The following is an 18,676-nucleotide window of genomic DNA, read 5'->3' as shown; positions in this document are numbered from 1 at the left end:
AACCACTGTCTTCAGTAAATTTGGACCATAGACAAATGAAGAAATGCATTTGTGGGATTGAACTCTCGTGGCTCAGCCTCCCAACTCTTGGTGCATGTAGCGGAATAGAGAAGTAGAGAGTACATAGACAGCCAGTCTGATTTCACCTCTTCCCTTTAAAGTCAGGCTGGTACAAAAGACAAATTTTAAAAAGGCACCTTCACAATTAATCAAAACTGTTCAAGTAGCTTTCAAAACCTTCAAACCCTGCAGGAAGTAGACTATTGGCAACAAATGATTAAGCTTTTAAACAGTAACATTGTCTGAACGGAGAGCGTGATTATTCTCTATTCTCAGTCTCCACCGTTAACTTGTAAACAACAGGTCAACAAACCATCTTGTTCACACAGATCCCCTCAAAACTAATTGGAGTTGTCAGAAAAGAAACCCCAAGTTACATAATTTGAATAGTCATAGTTCGGGGAAGCTGGTAACTCCAGTTACCTTCCCCAGTACACACACACAGCCCTCCCAAAAGCGGTCACAGAAGACGCTTCAAATTTGGAACAATGTTGGTATTCCCAACAAAAAACATAACGTAGGAGATTCTTATGACCTGATACAGAACTGATGGGTCCTTCACCAGCTGGTCTCAGTTGTACTTTTTCAAAGCTGATCACTGAACTCGCAATAACTGAGCCACTTCAGAAAGCACTTAGTAAAGCCACAGGTGATGAAACTGATACCTGTCCCTCCACAGCTTAGCACCCCACACCTGTCAGCCCTGGCAACGAACGTGGGAGCAGCCAGCGATGAGAATGGGAGGTACCAACTGCCCGACTGCATTCAGGGAGAGAACGGGCTGACCCTGACCCAACTGGGCAGGTACCAGGTACGTGCATGACTCTGTCCCTCACTGTAGCAGACCTGTGACTCTCACTGATTTCAGCAGTAGGTCGGAATTGGGGAATTCAGCATTTCTGAATTTCAGGCATTTGACACAGTACTTTATCATAATAAGTACAGCACAGGAGGAGGTCATTCGACCCATCGTGCCTGTGCCGGCTCTTCGAAAGAACAATCCAGTTAGTCCTATTACCCTGCTCTTTCTCCATAGCCCTGTAAATTTTTTCCCTTCTAGTATTTATCCAATTCCCCTTTGAAAGTTACTGTTGAATCTGCTTCCACCACTTTTTCAGGCAGTGCATTCCAGATCATTACAACTCGCTACATAAAAAAAGTTTCCTCATTTCGCCTCCAGCTCTTTTCCCGATCGCCTTAAATCTGTGTCGTAAGAACATACAAATTAAAAGCAGGAGCAGGTCATTCGGCCCCTCGAACCTGCTCTGCCATTTGATAAGATCATGGCTGATCTGATTGTGACCTCAACCCTACTTTCCCGTCTACCTACTTTAACCTTTGACTCTCTTGTTAATCAGGAATTTATCTAACTCAGCCTTAAAAATATTCAATGATCCTGTCTCTACCGCTCTCTGGGGAAGGGAGTTCCACAGACTCACGACCCTCTGAGAGAAAACATTTCTCCTCATCTCCGTCTTAAATGGGAGACCCCTTATTTTTAAACTGTGGCCCCTAGTTCTAGTCTCTCCCACATGGGGAAACATCACCTCAGCATCTACTCCTTTAAGTCCCCTCAGGATCTTATATATTTCAATAAGATCACCTCTCATTCTTTTAAGCTCCAATGTATACAGGCCCAACTTCCAACCTTTCCTCATAAGATAACCCCCTCATCCCAGGAATCAGTCGAGTGAACCTTCTCTAAACCGCCTCTAGAGCAGTTATGTCCTTTCTTTAATAAGGAGACCAAAACTGCACACAGTATTTGAGATGTGGTCTCACCAATGCCCTGTACAACTGTAGCAAAACATCTCTACTTTTATATTCCATTCCCCTTGCAATAAATAACAACATTCAATTTGCCTTCCTAATCACCTGCTGTACCTGCATACTAACTTTTTGTGATTCATGTACTAGGACACCCAGATCCCTCTACCTCAGAGTTCTGCAATCTCTTTCCATTTAAATAATATACTGCTTTTCTATTCCTCCTGCCAAAGTGGACAAGTTCACATTTTCCCACATTATACTCCATCTGCCAAATTTTTGCCCACTCACTTACTTATCTATATCCCTTTGCAGACTCCTTATGTCCTCGTCACAATTTACTTTCCTACCTACCTTTTATGACATCAGCAAATTTAGCAATCATACATTCGGTCCCTTCATCCGAGTCATTGATATCGATTGTAAATAGTTGAGGCCTAAGCACTGATTCCTGTGGCACTCTACTTGTTACATCTTGCCAACCTGAAAATGACCCATTTATGCCTACTCTCTGTATCCTGTTAGCTAACCAATCCTTTATCCATGCTAATATGTTACCGCCTATACCATGAGCTCTTATTTTGTGTAGTAGCCTTTGATGTGGCATCTTGTCAAAAGCCTTCTGGAAATCCAAGTGCACCACATCCACAGGATCCCCTTTATTCACATTGCTTCTTACTTCCTCAAAGAACTCTAATAAATTAGTCAAACACGATTTCCCTTTCACAAAGCCGTGTTGACTCTGCCTGATTGCATTGAGATTTTCTAAGTGCCCTGCTATAACCTCCTTAATAATAGATTCTAGCATTTTCCCTATAATAGATGTTAAGCTAACTGGCCTGTAGTTTCCTGCTTTCTGTCTCCCTCCTTTCTTGAATAGAGGATTTACATTTGCTATTTTCCAATCTCATGGGACCTTTCCAGAATCTAGGGAATTTTGGAAAATTAATACCAGTGCATCTACTATCTCTGCAGCCACTTCTTTTAAGACCCTGGGATGAAGTTTGTCAGGACCTGGGGACTTGTCAGCTTTTAGTTCTAATAATTTTTTCAGAACCCTTTCCCTGATGATTGTAAATGTTTTAAGTTCCTCCTTTTCACCTCTTGCTTCAGTTATTTCTGGCATGTTATTTGTACAATGAAGACGGATGCAAAATATCTGTTCAATTCATCTGCCGTTTCCTTGTTCTCCATTATTAAGTCCCCAGACACACACTCTGGAGGACCAACGCTCACTTTACTTACTCTTTTCCTTTTTAAATACCTGTAGAAACTCTTACTATCTGTTTTCATATTTCTAGCTAGCTTTCTCTCGTACTCTAATTTCTCCCTCATTATTCTTTTAGTTATTCTTTGCTGTTTTTTATATTCTGTCCAATCTTCTGACCTGCCACTAATCTTGGCAGAATTGTATGCTTTTTCTTTCAATTTGATACTATCTTTAACTTCCTTAGTTAGCTCCGGATGGTACGTCCTTCCCCTAGAGTTTTCCTTCTCTCTGGAATGTATCTTTGCTGAGTGTTATGAAATATCTCATTAAATGTCTGCCACTGCCTCTCTACTGACCTATCCCTTAACCTAATTTCCCACTTCACTTTAGCCAGCTCTGTCTTCAGACCCTCATAATTGCCCTTATTTAAATTTAGAACACTAGTCTTAAACTTACTCTTCTTTCCCTCAAACTGAATGTGAAATTCAATCATATTGTGATCACTGCTACCTAGAGGGTTCTTTTATAATGAGGTCATTAATTAATCCTGTCTCATTACACATTACCATATCTAGAATAGCCTGCTCTCTCTGGCTGTAGAACGTGCTGCTCTAAAACTGTCCCGAAAGCACTCTATGAACTCATCTTCCAGGCTACCTTTGACAATCAGATATATAGATTAAAATCACCCATGATTATCGCTGTTCCTTTCTCACAAGCCCCCATTATTTCTTCCTGTATACCCTGTCCTACAGTGTGATTACTGTTCGGGGGCCTATAAACTACTCCCACAAGTGACTTCTTACCGTTACTATTTCTTATCTTTACCCAAACTGATTCTACATCTTGGTCTTTAGAACTAAGGTCATTTCTCTATTATACTCATGTCATCCTTAATTAACAGAGCTACCCCTCCACCTTTTTGCAAGCTTCCTGTCCTTCCGAAATGTCAAGTACCCTCGAATATTCAGGTTCCAGCCTTTGTCATCTTGCAGCCATGTCTCTGTAATGGCTATCAGATCGTACATATTTATTTCTATTTGGGCTGTCAGTTCATCCATTTTGTTATGAATGCTACTCTCATTTAGATACAAAGCCTTTAGTGCAACCTCCAGCCTTATCTGTTGGCGCACTCTTAAGTTTGCATGCTCTGTCCCTTCCTGCCACTCATCATTTCCCTTATTGCTACCTTGCTGTCTTGCCTTGTCTTTCTTTAATTTATCACATCTTCCTGTACTTGATCCCTCACCCCCACTATTTAGTTTAAAGCCCTCTCTACCGCCCTAGTTATACGATTCGCCAGAACATTGGCCCCAGCACAGTTCAGGTGAAGCCCATCCCAACAGTACAGCTCCCACTTTCCCCAGTACTGGTACCAGCTCCCCATGAATCGAAACCCATTTGTCCCACTCCAATCTTTCAGCCACGAATTTAACCCTCTAATCTTATTTACCCAATGCCAATTTGCTCGTGGCTCAGGTAATAATCCAGAGGCCTCTGGTTACCGACTCTTCTGCCACCGGAAACAGTTTCTTATTTACTCTATCAAAACCGCTCTTGATTTTGAACACCTCTATCAAATCTCCCCTTATCCTTCTCTGCTCTAACAACCCAAGCTTCTCCAATCTTTCCACATAACTGAAGTCTCTCATCCCTGGTAGCATTCTAGTAAATCTTTTCTGCACCCTCTCTAAGGATTGACATCCTTCCTAAAGTGTGGTGCCCAGAATTGAACACAATACTCCAACTGAGGTCTAACCAGTGTTTTATAAAGGTTTAGCATAACTTCCTTGCTTTTGTACTCTATGCCTCTATTAATAAAGCTCAGGATCCCATATGCTTTTTTAACAGCCTTCCCAACTTGACCTGACACCTTCAAAATGGTCAAGGTGGCAGAACAAGTTGGGAAGGCTGTTTTTTTTTTTTTTTAAAAAAGGCATATGGGATCCTGAGCTTTATAAAATAGATAAATAATAAATGCTAAACCTTTATAAATCACTGCTAAGGCCTCAGTTGGAGTATTGTGGCCAATTCTGGGCACCACACTTCAGGAAGGATGTCAAGGCCTTAGAGAGGATGCAGAGGAGATCAACTAGAATGGTACCAGGGATGGGGGACTTCAGTTAAGTGGAGAGACTGGAGAAGCTGGGGTTGTTCTCCTTTAAAGCAGAGAAGATTTAAGGGGAGATTTGATAGAGGTGTTCAAAATAATGAACGGCTTTGATAGAGTAAATAAGGAGAAACTGTTTCCAGTGGCAGAAGGGTCAGTAACCAGAGGACACAGATTTAAGGTAATTGGCAAAAGAACCAGAGGCAACAGGAGGAAAAACATTTTTTTTATGTAGCGACTTATGATCAAATCTAAAGGCACCATATCTGAATGCACAAAACATTCATAATAAGGTAGACGAAATAACAACACAAATAGATGTAAACAGATACGATATAGTTGCGATTACGGAGACATGGCTGCAGGGTGACCAAGGCTGGGAGCTGAATATCCAAGGGTATTTGATATTTAGGCAGAACAGGCAAAAAGGAAAAGGAGGTGGGGTGGCATTGTTAGTAAAGGATGAAATCAGAGCAACAGTGAGAAAGGATATTGGCTCAGAAAATCAAGATGTAGAATCAGTCTGGGTGGAGTTAAGAAGCACCAAGGGGCAGAAAACACCGGTGGGAGTTGTCTATAGGCCTCCAAACAGTAGTTGTAATGTAGGGGACGGCATCAAACAGGAAATTAGAGATGCATGTAACAAGGGTACTACAGTAATCATGGGTGACTTTAATCTACATATAGACTGGCCAAACCAAATTAGCAATAATACTGTGGAGGATGAATTGCTGGAGTATGAGAAGTTTAGACCGGTGCATTGAGGAGCCAACCAGGGAACAGGCTATCCTAGGTTGGGTATTGTGCAATGAGAAGGGGTTAATTAATAATCTTGTGTGGGGTCCTTTAGGGAAGAGGGACCATAACTTGACAGAATTCTTCATTAAGATGGAAAGTGAACTAGTCCAATCTGAAACTAAAGTCCTAAATCTAAACAAAGGAAACTGCGAAGGTATGAGGAGTGAGTTGGCTTTGATAGATTGGGAAGCTTCATTAAAAGGTGGATAGACAATGGCTAACATTTAAGGAATGAATGCATGAATTATACATTCCTTTCTGGCACAAAAACACAAGGAAAAGCGGCCCAACCAGGGCTAACAAAAGAAATTAAGGACAGTATTAGATCCAAAGAGGAATCATGTAAAGTTGCCAGAAAAAGTAGCAAGCCTGAGGATTGGGAGCAGTTTAGAATACAGCAAAAAAGAACCAAGAGATTAATTAAGAGGCGAAAAATAGAGTATGAGAGTAAACTTGCAAGGAACATAAAAGTGGACTGTAAAAGCTTCTACAAGTATGTAAAAAGAAAAAGATTAGTGAAGACAAATGTAGGTCCCTTAGTCAGAAATAGGAGAATTTATAATGGGGAACAAGGAAATTGCAGAACAATTAAACAAATACTTTGGTTCTGTCTTCACGGAAGAGGACACAAATAACTTCCCAGAAATGCTAGGGAACCAAGAGACTAGTGAGAAGGAGGAATTGAAGGAAATTAGTATTAGTAAACAAAATAATGCTGGAGAAATTAATGGGACTGAAAGCCGATAGATCCCCAGGGCCTGATAATCTGCATCCCAGAGTACTAAAAGAGGTAGCCATGGAAATAGTGGATGCATTATTCCAATTCTATAGATTCTGGAACAGTTCCAGATTAGACAAAGTCAACATGGATTTATGAAAGGGAAATCATGTTTGATAAACATACTGGAGTGTTTTGAGGATGTAACTGGTAGAATAGATAAGGGAGAATCAGTGGATGTGGTGTATTTGGATTTTCAGAAGGCCTTTGATAAAGTCCCACATAAGCGGTTAGTGTGCAGAATTAAAGCACATGGGGTTGGGAATAATAAATTGGCATGAATTGAAAATTGGTTAACAGACAGGAAACAGAGAGTAGGAATAAATGGGTCTTTTTCGGGTTGGCAGGCAGTGACTAGTGGGGTACCGCAGGGATCAGTGCTTAGGCCCCAGCTATTCACAATATATATCAATGATTTGGATGAGGGAACCACTTTGGAAGGAAAAACAGAAAGGCGGAGTATTATTTAAATGGTGATAGATTGGGAAATGTTGATGTACAAAGGGACCTGGGTGTCCTTGTACACCAGTCACTGAAAGCAGGTGCAGCAAGCAGATGGGAAGGCAAATGGTATGTTGGCCTTCATTGCAAGAGGATTTGAGTACAGGAGCAAGGATGTCTTACTGCAGTTATACAGGGCCTTGGTGAGACCACACCTGGAGTATTGTGTGCCGTTTTGGTCTCCTTACCCAAGAAAGGATATACTTGCCATAGAGGGAGTGCAGCGAAGGTTCACCAGACTGATTCCTGGGATGGCAGGACTGTCGTATGAGGAGAGATTGGGTCGACTCGGCCTGTGTTCACTCGCGTTGAGAAGAATGAGAGGGGATCTCATTGAAACATATAAAATTCTGACAGGGCTAGAAGGACTGGATGCAGGGAGGATGTTTCCCCTGGCTGGGGGGTCCAGAACCAGGGATCACAGTCTCAGGATACGGGGTAGGACATTTAGACTGAGATGAGGAGAAATTCTTCACTCAGAGGGTGGTGAACCTGTGGAATTCTCTACCACAGAAGGCTGTGGAGGCCAAGTCACTCAATATATTTAAGAAGGAGCTAGATAGATTTCTAGACACAAAAGACATCAAGGGGTGTGGGGAGAGAGTGGGAATATGGTATTGAGATAGAGGATCAGCCATGATCATATTGGTACGGTAGCATAGTGGTTATGTTACTGGACTAGTAATCCAGAGGCCTGGACTAAAATCCAGAGTCATGAGTTCAAATCCCGCCACGGCAGCTGGCGAATTTAAATTCAATTCAATTAATTAATTAAATTAAATTAATTAAATAAAAATCTGGAATTAAAATACTAGTATCAGTAATGGTGGCCATGAAACTACCGGATTGTTGTAAAAACCCATCTGGTTCACTAATGTCCTTTAGGGAAGGAAACCTGCCGTCCTTACCCGGTTTGGCCTATATGTGACTCCAGACCCACAGCAATGTGGTTGATTCTTAATTGCCCTCTGAAATGGCCTAGCAAGCCACTCAGTTGTAAAATCTCGCTACGAAAAGTCAGAATAAGAATAAAACCGGACGGACCACCCGGCATCGGACCACTAGGCACCGGACACGACAACGGCAAAAAAACACCAAGCCCTGTCGACCCTGCAAGGTCCTCCTTACTAACATCTGGGGACTTGTGCCAAAATTGGGAGAGCTGTCCCACAGACTAGTCAAGCAACAGCCTGACATCGCCATACTCACAGAATCATACCTTTCAGCCAACGTCCCAGACTCTTCCATCACCATCCCTGGGTATGTCCTGTCCCACCGGCAGGACAGACCCACCAGAGGTGGCGGTACAGTGATATACAGTCAGGAGGGAGTGGCCCTGGGAGTCCTCAACATTGACTCTGGACCCCTTGAAATCTCATGGCATCAGGTCAAACATGGGCAAGGAAACCTCCTGCTGATTACCACCTACCGTCCTCCCTCAGCTGATGAATCAGTCCTCCTCCATGTTGAACACCATTTGGAGGAAGCACTGAGGGTAGCAAGGGCACAAAATGTACTCTGGGTGGGGGACTTCAATGTTCATCACCAAGAGTGGCTCGGTAGCACCACTACTGACCGAGCTGGCCGAGTCCTGAAGGACATAGCTGCCAGACTGGGCCTGCGGCAGGTGGTGAGCGAACCAACACGAGGGAAAAACTTACTTGACCTCGTCCTCACCAATCTACCTGTCGCAGATGCATCTGTCCATGACAGTATTGGTAGGAGTGACCACCGCACAGTCCTTGTGGAAATGAAGTCCCGTCTTCGCACTGAGGACACCATCCAACGTGTTGTGTGGCACTACCACCGTGCTAAATGGGACAGATTCAGAACAGATCTAGCAGCACAAAACTGGGCATCCATGAGGCGCTGTGGGCCATCAGCAGCAGCAGAATTGTATTCCACCACAATCTGTAACCTCATGGCCTGGCATATTCCTTACTCTACCATTACCAACAAGCCAGGGGATCAACCCTGGTTCAATGAGGAGTGTAGAAGAGCATGCCAGGAGCAGCACCAGGCGTACCTAAAAATGAGGTACCAACCTGGTGAAGCTACAACTCAGGACTACATGCATGCTAAACAGCGGAAGCAACATGCTATAGACAGAGCTAAGCGATTCCACAACCAACGGATCAGATCAAAGCTCGGCAGTGTCCTTGGCCCAACCATCTTCAGCTGCTTCATCAATGACCTTCCCTCCATCATAAGGTCAGAAATGGGGATGTTCGCTGATGACTGCACAGTGTTCAGTTCCATTCGCAACCCCTCAGATAATGAAGCAGTCCGAGCCTGCATGCAGCAAGACCTGGACAACATCCAGGCTTGGGCTGATAAGTGGCAAGTAACATTCGCGCCAGATAAGTGCCAGGCAATGACCATCTCCAACAAGAGAGAGTCTAACCACCTCCCCTTGACATTCAATGGCATTACCATCGCCGAATCCCCCACCATCAACATCCTGGGGGTCACCATTGACCAGAAACTGAACTGGACCAGCCATATAAATACTGTGGCTACGAGAGCAGGTCAGAGGCTGGGTATTCTGCGGCGAGTGACTCACCTCCTGACTCCCCAAAGCCTTTCCACCATCTACAAGGCACAAGTCAGGAGTGTGATGGAATACTCTCCACTTGCCTGGATGAGTGCAGCTCCAACAACACTCAAGAAGCTCGACACCATCCAAGATAAAGCAGCCCGCTTGATTGGCACCCCATCCACCACCCTAAACATTCACTCCCTTCACCACCGGCGCACTGTGGCTGCAGTGTGCACCATCCACAGGATGCACTGCAGCAACTCGCCAAGGCTTCTTCGACAGCACCTCCCAAACCCGCGACCTCTACCACCTAGAAGGACAAGAGCAGCAGGCGCATGGGAACAACACCACCTGCACATTCCCCTCCAAGTCACACACCATCCCGACTTGGAAATATATCGCCGTTCCTTCATTGTCGCTGGGTCAAAATCCTGGAACTCCCTTCCTAACAGCACTGTGGGAGAACCGTCACCACACGGACTGCAGCGGTTCAAGAAGACGGCTCGCCACCACCTTCTCGAGGGCAATTAGGGATGGGCAATAAATGCTGGCCTCGTCAGCGACGCCCACGTCCCATGAACGAATATAAAAAAAAATAATGGTGGAGCAGGCTCGAAGGGCTGAACGGCCTACTCCTGCTCCTGTGTTCTATATTTCTATGATATGGAATGCACTGCCTGAAAGGGTGGTGGAAGCAGATTCAATATAACTTTCAAAAGGGAGTTGGATAATTAATTGAAGGGGAAATATTTACAGGGCTATGGGAAAGAGCAGGGGAGTGGGACTAATTGGATAGTTCTTTCAAAGAACTGGCACAGGCTTGATGGGCCAAATGGCCTTCTGTGAGGAGGGGGTTTCCATCTGTCTGGGTGTGTAGCATGGGCCCAGAACAAGCATGCTTGTTCATGGCCTATGCTGTGCAGTCTGATCTTGGGCAGGGCAGCAGAGAGGGTGCGATATTTGGTCTCTGTTCCTGCAGGCTGGGAGGGTGAGGACAGGATCCGGCTCGGTTGTGAATAGCTGGCTGAAGTTTACTGTCTGGGCTCACGTGATTAATCGCCACATGGGTGGTGAGCAGAACCTAAGAAACTACACCCCAGCATCAAGGGGAGGGAGAAAACAGGAATAAATACAGGTGGGATTTAATCAAGGGGGCTGGATGGTTTATATATAGAATACCAGCCTGGGATACAGGTGGAATCTAATCATTGACTCTAGCTAAAGTAGAGCTTCCACGGGCACTGACTCTCGCTGAGGTACGGGTTCCACAGGCATCGACTGTCGCTAGGGTGCGGGCTCCATGGGCGCTGACTCAATGGGGTGCGAGTTCCACGGATGGTCTGCCTTGTGTACCATTGTATTTGGATGTACTAGGATAGTCTGCCTTGTGTACCATTGTATTTGGATGTATAATAGAATCAGAAATTTGCGGCACAGAAGGAGGCCATTCGGCTCATCGTGTCTGTGCTGGCTGAAAAAGAGCTATCATGTCTAATCCCATTTCCCAACACTTGGTCCGTAGCTGTTTCAGGCTGGATAAAGGAGGGGGTGGCAATACTGGTTAAAGAAATTGTCCCTTTTTTATACTGGCATAGTCTGCCATGTGTACCATTGCATGTGGACGTACCAGGATAGTCTGCCATGTGTACCATTGCATGTGGATGTACCAGGATAGTCTGCCATGTGTACCATTGCATGTGGATGTACCAGGATAGTCTGCCATGTGTACCATTGCATGTGGATGTACCAGGATAGTCTGCCATGTGTACCATTGCATGTGGATGTACCAGGATAGTCTGCCATGTGTACCATTGCATGTGGATGTACCAGGATAGTCTGCCATGTGTACCATTGCATGCGGATGACCCAGGATAGTCTGCCATGTGTACCATTGCATGTGGATGTACCAGGATAGTCTGCCATGTGTACCATTGCATGTGGATGTACCAGGATAGTCTGCCATGTGTACCATTGCATGTGGATGTACCAGGATAGTCTGCCATGTGTACCACTGCATGTGGATGTACCAGGATTGTTTGCCATGTGTACCACTGCATGTGGATGTACCAGGATTGTTTGCCATGTGTACCACTGTATGTGGGTGTATTAAAATGTGATTATTTGCAGGTTATAAATGGACTCCGAAGATTTGACATTGAATATCAGGGTGACCCTGAACTGCAGCCGATTCGCAGCTATGAGAGCAGCCTGTTAGTGCGCCTGCTTTTCCAGATGTCATCTGCCATCAACCTGCGGGTGAGTCACTAATTCTAACCAATCTCTGCCATCGTCCATTAGCACTAGTCCTTTCCCTTCAATCCAAAGCTGACTGCGCAAATGAAGAATATTTCCTGTAACTCTTGGGCCTAGAATTTATCGGGAGGATATTTTTGGTTGATGCTCTATGGTCTGACAGAAACTTTCCTGGGAGCATCGAATAGAAAATGCTAGAAATACACAACCGGTTCATCGCTACCTTAAAGGAGAAAAGACAGGTGAACACTTGGGATTCTTAATCAGGTCTGATGGGGTCCCACTTGAAACATTCAGCTGTCTTTCAGATGCTGACAGACCTGCTGTGAATTTCCACCATTGATGGATTTGCCTCGATGTTTAATTCTTTAGCAGTGTAAATCCTGTCTCATTTCACTTGTACCCTGCTGTTTGTGCTGATCCTTTCCTTCTGTGTCAGCCGTGGTTCAGTGAGTAGCACTCTCACCTCTGAATCGGAAGATCGTGGGTTCCAGTCCCACTCCAGAGACTTGAGCACCAAATCTAGGCTGACACTGAGAGAGTGCTGCACTGTCGGAGGTGCCATCTTTTGACTGCAACGTTGGAGAGAGACCCGTCTGCCCCCTCAGGTGGATATAAAAGATCCCGTGGCACCATTTCAAAGAAGAGCGAGGGACTTCTCCCTGGTGTCCTGGCCAATATTTATCCCTCAACCAACATCACTATAACAGATTATCTAGTCATTATCACATTGCTTTTCGTGGGATCTTGCTGTGCACAAGTTGGCTGCTGAGTTTCCTACATTACAACAGCGATTACACTTCAAAAAGTAATTAATTGGCTCTAAAGCGGTTTGGGATGTCCTGAGGTTGTGAAAGGTGCTATACAAATGCAAGTCTTTCTTTCTGTGTTCTGCAGTTTGCTGGTGAAATGGAGGCCATGTGTCAGCGGGAGAGTGTGATGGGCAAACTGGCTCGCTATTACCTGACCTGCCCGGAGCGGAGTCAGAAGATAAAGACCAGTCCTGTGATGTGCCGCAGCTTCCAGCACCACCAGCCTCGGCTCAGCCTGCGCTTCCTGGCCAGTTACCGCACGCTCTTCTCTCTCTTCCTCTGTATGGTTATTGGCGCCACACTCAACCTGAACCCTTTGACTTCTTTCCTCCTGATCCTGGTCTTGTGGTTTCTATTCGGGATTGTACGGGCTCTCTGTATGGACCGAACAAAGCCCCACCAGGCTTGAAAAGAACCGGAAAATCCAGCTCTTTCTATTTTTCTATTTTCTTCAGAAAATTATTTTTTTTAAAGTTAGGAAACAGGTTAATTTTGGATCAGATACCAATGGCTGAGTTTTTAAAAATGATTTTTGAAGCTACTGAATGTTCGTACTGCTGGAGCTGCACAGGTGGACAGAAGGATTTATTTTTCCGGAAGGTACTGTTCCTTTCTGTTAATGGTAGAAGTGTTACGTCATCCTACTTTTAATATTCATTGTAACACAGTAGTGGTGAAGTTTTGTCAGAAGAAAATTCAGTTGAGAACATGTGGGTTTGGTATGTTTGATTCAGGAGCCTACTCTGGGATTTCATTCAAAGCCCCCAGGAATGTGCTTCTAGCAGAGAGTCTGGTTCGTGTCCTAGCTCCACTGAGGAACTGATTGCGGTTTGTTCTCACCGTGCTGCTTGCTGCAACTGTTCTCTAATGAAATGGAATGTCTGGCACCCACCAGTGTGAGCAAGGAGCTGGGCTGAAGTGTGGCGGTGTGAGCCCGGCCAAATCAGGGACCAGATACCATGAAGGGCTCCGGTCCAGGCAGTGATGATCACTTCAAACTAAGGGGACGTTGGGTTTCCAAGGGTTGCAGTAAAATTTAATTTGCTCCTCAGTATGAATTCTGGCGTGTTTTGTGAAAATGACAGTTGAGGGACCCTGTCTGAGCTGAGATCAGAAATTAAACTGTTCCAGTAAAAGAAATGTACTATTTGGCACAACCCCCCAAACAATTCTATGTCCTCACTGTTGCCTTTTGCGTCCTCTTGTTCTCCGTTTGATGCTTTTCTGTATCTTTTTTGCATTGTCTAAATTCAGCAGACCTGGCTTGGGACTGAGGTGTATAAAACTCCTGGTAACTTTCTATGTAAAATAGTACAGCCTCGGGTAATTAATGGAAAACCCATACTGTATTTTTAAAATGAACCTGATAAAGCTTTAATTTACAATGTATGTCGTAGTTTATACTCTGCCCTGTACTCTGACACTCGGGGAGTGCCAGTACATCTCTGGTGTGATTCACCACCTCCAACTGATCCCACTGCCACCACCGGTACATCACCACATCGCCCTGGTATCATTCTGGTGAATCTGCACTGTACGACTCTAATCTTCAGACTGTGATTTCAGTCATCAGTAGCCACCCAAGTCCAGGGCCCATTACATATTAACACAAGAATGTAATATTGTAAACTTGCAAATCAATTAGAAATTGCAACATGTTATCCCAAAGTGTTTTATATACGAGGTTACTTGTACGAAGTGCAGTTTGCCCACAGTAGGAGCTTACAGCAGCAATGAGCTAAATAGTCAGCTGAGAAGTTCTCTGGTGCTATTGGTTGAGGGATGAATGTTGGCCAAGCCACCGGGAGAGCACCCTGCTTTCCATTGGACAGTGACATGGGATGCTTAACATCCCAGCCAAGCAATGGAGCTCCCTCACTATAGCACTGGAGTGTAAATGGCCAACACAAACCACTGATCCACAGGAGCCACTCACTCAGTAAAGACCAACTATACACTGCTAAACAGCCACATGGTTCATATACCAGTACAATAATACTCACTCACTACAAGTGCACAGTATATCCTGTCCACTCCAATACACTCAAGAGTACACAGTATTTCCATGTATATGTTAATACTCATTCACGACAAGTACAGGACATCCCAGCATGCACCCTGATACTCACTGTAACTACAAGTGCAGGACATCCCAGCACACACTAATACTGTAGCTTGATGAGAGTAAATCTGTTAAACGAAGTGACTTGCTAAACAGAGTGACGACGGGAATTTGGTGAGAGTGGAAATTAGGTGCAGAGGGGGAAGGGGGTGCTAAATAATTTAAACCATGGGGCAACAGTAAATGTATAAATAGATGGTCAGAATAATTAGATCCAAGAGGATAAAATTAAAATGAACTAAATAGAGGATACCAACATTAAAGGGATCTGAATTGCATTAAATAAAAAATCTGGTATACATAAATAATAGGAGTTATGGGGATACTAAAATAAAGAAGTTAATAAACAAAAAACAAGACATTAATGACAAATTAATCTGAAATCACGCTAAATCCATCCATTAAATATAATCTAGATCGCAAGTAATTGTTATATTTAGAATTAAATTACTACAAATAAATACATAAGAGCTAGAAATGGCATTACAGGCTGTGTCAGAACTGATATGTGGGAGTTTGTGGACAGTGAGATTACCCCAGATTGCCACATCTGCAGTAAATGTCTCTGCCTTGAGACACTCCGGCTCAGAGTCCTTGAGCTGGAGTGCATGTTAGAAACACTCTGACACATAAGGGAGGGGGAGGAATATCTGGATAGTTTTCTCCAGAGTACAGTCACACCGCACAGGAAGGGGAGAGTGTGACTGTTAGTCAGCAGGGTAAGGAGAACCTAGGGGAGGTGGAGAAGGAGGTCCCACAATGTACTTGCTACCTGTGAGGATAAGGATGTAGGCTGCAGGGAGGATGGCCAGAATGCTGACTATGGCACTTTGGAGCAGGAGGCTATTCAAGGTGGGAGGAGCAGAACAGAAAGGTTGTAGTCATGGGGGTTCAATCATTAGGGGAATAGATAGCGTCCTAAATGTAACTCTGCAGTCGCGACCAAGAGTCCAGGAGCGTGCTTACCTGGTGCAAGGGTAAAGGATATCTCTGAGCAACTGGAGAGGAACTTGGAAACGGAGGGGGGAAGATCTTGTTGTCGTGTTCCATGTTGGGACCGATGACATAGTGAAGAAAAGGGAGGAGATCCTGCTAAGAATACCAGAAACTAGGAACTAAATTTAAAAAGCAGGACCTCACAGGTGGTAATCTCAGGATTACTACCTGAGCCATGTGCTAATTGGCATAGGGCTAGACCGATCAGGAAGGTGAATGTGTGGCTGAAAGAGGTGTGGGAAGAAGAGGTTCCATTTCATGGGACACTGGGACAGGAAGGAGTTGTACCACTGGGATGGACTCCACCTGAACTGGAATGGGACCAGTGGAGAGGATAAATAGGGCTGTGGATAGTACTTTAAACTAGTAAGATGGGGGGAGGGATCGAGTGAAAATAATAAGTAACAAGTCTGAAGATAAAAGAAATAGGAGATGAGAGTAAAGGTCAGACCAAGGTAAGGAACAAGGGTAACAAATGGTCAGGGAACAAATACAGTTATAGAACACAAGTACAAAATGACTCTTAAATATAGTGAGGGAAACAATTATTAAAATCAAATGAAATTGCCTTTCCAGCAATGTACACAGCATCAGAAACCAAACGTAGGAACTGGAGGCAATAATTCGTAGCGAGGAGCCAGATATAGTAGGAATAACTGAAACATGGCTACATTAAGAACAGGACTGGCAGCTACATATTGCAGGATATAATGTATTTAGAAAGGAAGGAAGGGGAGTGAAGTAGCTGTACTAATTAGAGGCAACGTAAAGGGACATAAGTAATATAGGAGCAGGGGTAGGCCATATGGCCCCTCGAGCCTGCTCCACCATTCAATCAGATCATGGCTGATCATCTACCTCCACTCCACTTTCCCTCCCTATCCCATATCCCTTGTTTCCCTTAGTGTCCAAAAGACTATCGATCTCTGTCTTGAATACAGTCAACGAGTGAGCATCCACAACCCTCTGGGGATTAAAAAAACCCAGAATCCATATGGATTAAGACAAAGCATAAGAAGGGATCGATTACGTTAATAGGTATATTCTACAGACCACCTAATAGTGGAAGTGGAGGAAGCAATGAGTAAATGTAATGAGTCTATGTAATGAGTAAAAAGCATCGAGTGATAATCATGGGAGATTTCAACAATCCCCAAATAAACTGGCGAGAGGTAGGGAATGGGACAAAGGGAATATAGTTTTCACAGTGTGTGCAGGACTCCTTTCTTACCCAGTATGGGAGAAGCCCAACAAGAGAGGAATCACTGCTGGATCTAGCAATGGGAAATGAACCAGAATAGATAAGAGAAGTAAGCGTAGGGGAACATCTAGGCAATAGTGATCATAACATAAGGTTTAAAATAATGATTGAGAAAGATGTAAGTAAGACAAAGACCAAAGTAAAAAAGCTAATTTTGAGGAGATGAGAATGGAACTAGGGAAGGTAAACTGGGAAAAAAAATTGACAGAGATAGAACAGCAGTGGGAAATATTTAAAACGGTGATAAATAGAGTCCAGGAGAAATATATTCCTCTTTGACTAGTTTGTTCTTTTTTTTAATGATGAAACACCATGGATGAATAAAGAGATAAGGGTAAAATTGAAACTGAAGAAAAAGGCATACTCTAAATACATAGACAATAAAGGAGAGGATAACAAAAGGGAATATGAAGAGGTTAAGAAAGAAGTCAAAAAAACAATTAGGGAAGCAAAGAGGAATTACGAGATTGAATTATCGAGAAATATAAAAAGAAATAGTAAAACATTCTACAGACAAATAACAGAAGAAAAATCAGGATAGGGATAGGGCCACTAAGGGATACTCACAATAAACTCACAGGTACTGACAACGAAATGGCAGAAATATTGAATTGTTATTTTGCCTCTATTTACCAGGGAGACTAACATGGTGGGCAGGACATTAGAAGAGGAGATCAAAAAAGATATAAAGACATTTAAGATAGAAAGAGGGGAGATAATTGATAAACTAATCAAACTGAGAGGATAAAACCCCTGGTCCGGATGGATTGCATCCTCGCAGATTAAAAGAAATTAGGGAAGAGATAGCAGAGGCACTATTACATATATATAAAAATTCACTAGAAAAGGGAATAATGCCAGAGGACTGGTGGACAGCTAATGTGATTCCTATATTTTAAAAGGGAGATAGAACAATTCCAGGGAAATATAGACCAGTTAGCTTAACGTCGGTGGTAGGAAAGATAATGGAATCTTTGCTCAAAGATGTAATAGAAAAACATCTAGAAACCAAAAATATAAAAAAGAATAGTCAGCATGGATTTCAGAGGGGAAAGTCATGCTTGACCAGCTTTATTGAATTCTTTGAAGTAACAAAGAGTAGACAAGGGTACTGCAGTACATGTAATATAGAATCATAGAATGGTTATAGCATAGAAGGAGGCCGTACATTTCATCGAGCCCGTGCTGGTTCTTTGTAAGAGCAATCCAGTTAGTCACATTCCCCCACTCTTTTCCTGTAGCCCTGCAAATTTTTTCCCTTCAAGTATTTATCCAATTCCTTTTTGAAAGCCACGATTGAATCTACTTCCACCACCCTTTAAGGCAGCGCATTCCAGATCATAACTACTCGCTGCATAAAAAATTTTTTCCTCATGTCACCTTTGGTTCTTTTGCCAATCTCTGTCCTCTGGTTCTCGACCCTCCTGCCAATGGCAACAGTTTCTCTCTATTTACTTTATCTAAACCCC

At 43.6% G+C, this 18,676-nt stretch overlaps 1 protein-coding gene across 2 annotated transcripts in view; it reads left to right on the top strand.

Moving 5' to 3' along the window:
- The window catches only part of smpd4 (sphingomyelin phosphodiesterase 4), a 65,503-nt gene extending 51,290 nt beyond the window's left edge, over nt 1-14,213 (top strand). For both annotated transcript variants that reach the window (XM_068005445.1, XM_068005444.1), the window contains 3 exons: nt 740-871; nt 11,891-12,019; nt 12,914-14,213. In XM_068005445.1, the coding sequence (XP_067861546.1) occupies nt 740-871; nt 11,891-12,019; nt 12,914-13,237 (585 nt within the window). In that variant the 3' untranslated portion in view covers nt 13,238-14,213. The remainder of the gene's footprint in view (nt 1-739; nt 872-11,890; nt 12,020-12,913) is intronic.
- The last annotated feature ends 4,463 nt before the right edge of the window (nt 14,214-18,676 follow it).

Source organism: Heptranchias perlo, chromosome 25 (assembly GCF_035084215.1).
Source record: "Heptranchias perlo isolate sHepPer1 chromosome 25, sHepPer1.hap1, whole genome shotgun sequence".
NCBI lineage: Eukaryota > Metazoa > Chordata > Chondrichthyes > Hexanchiformes > Hexanchidae > Heptranchias > Heptranchias perlo.
This window is presented reverse-complemented; position numbering and strand designations above follow the sequence as displayed.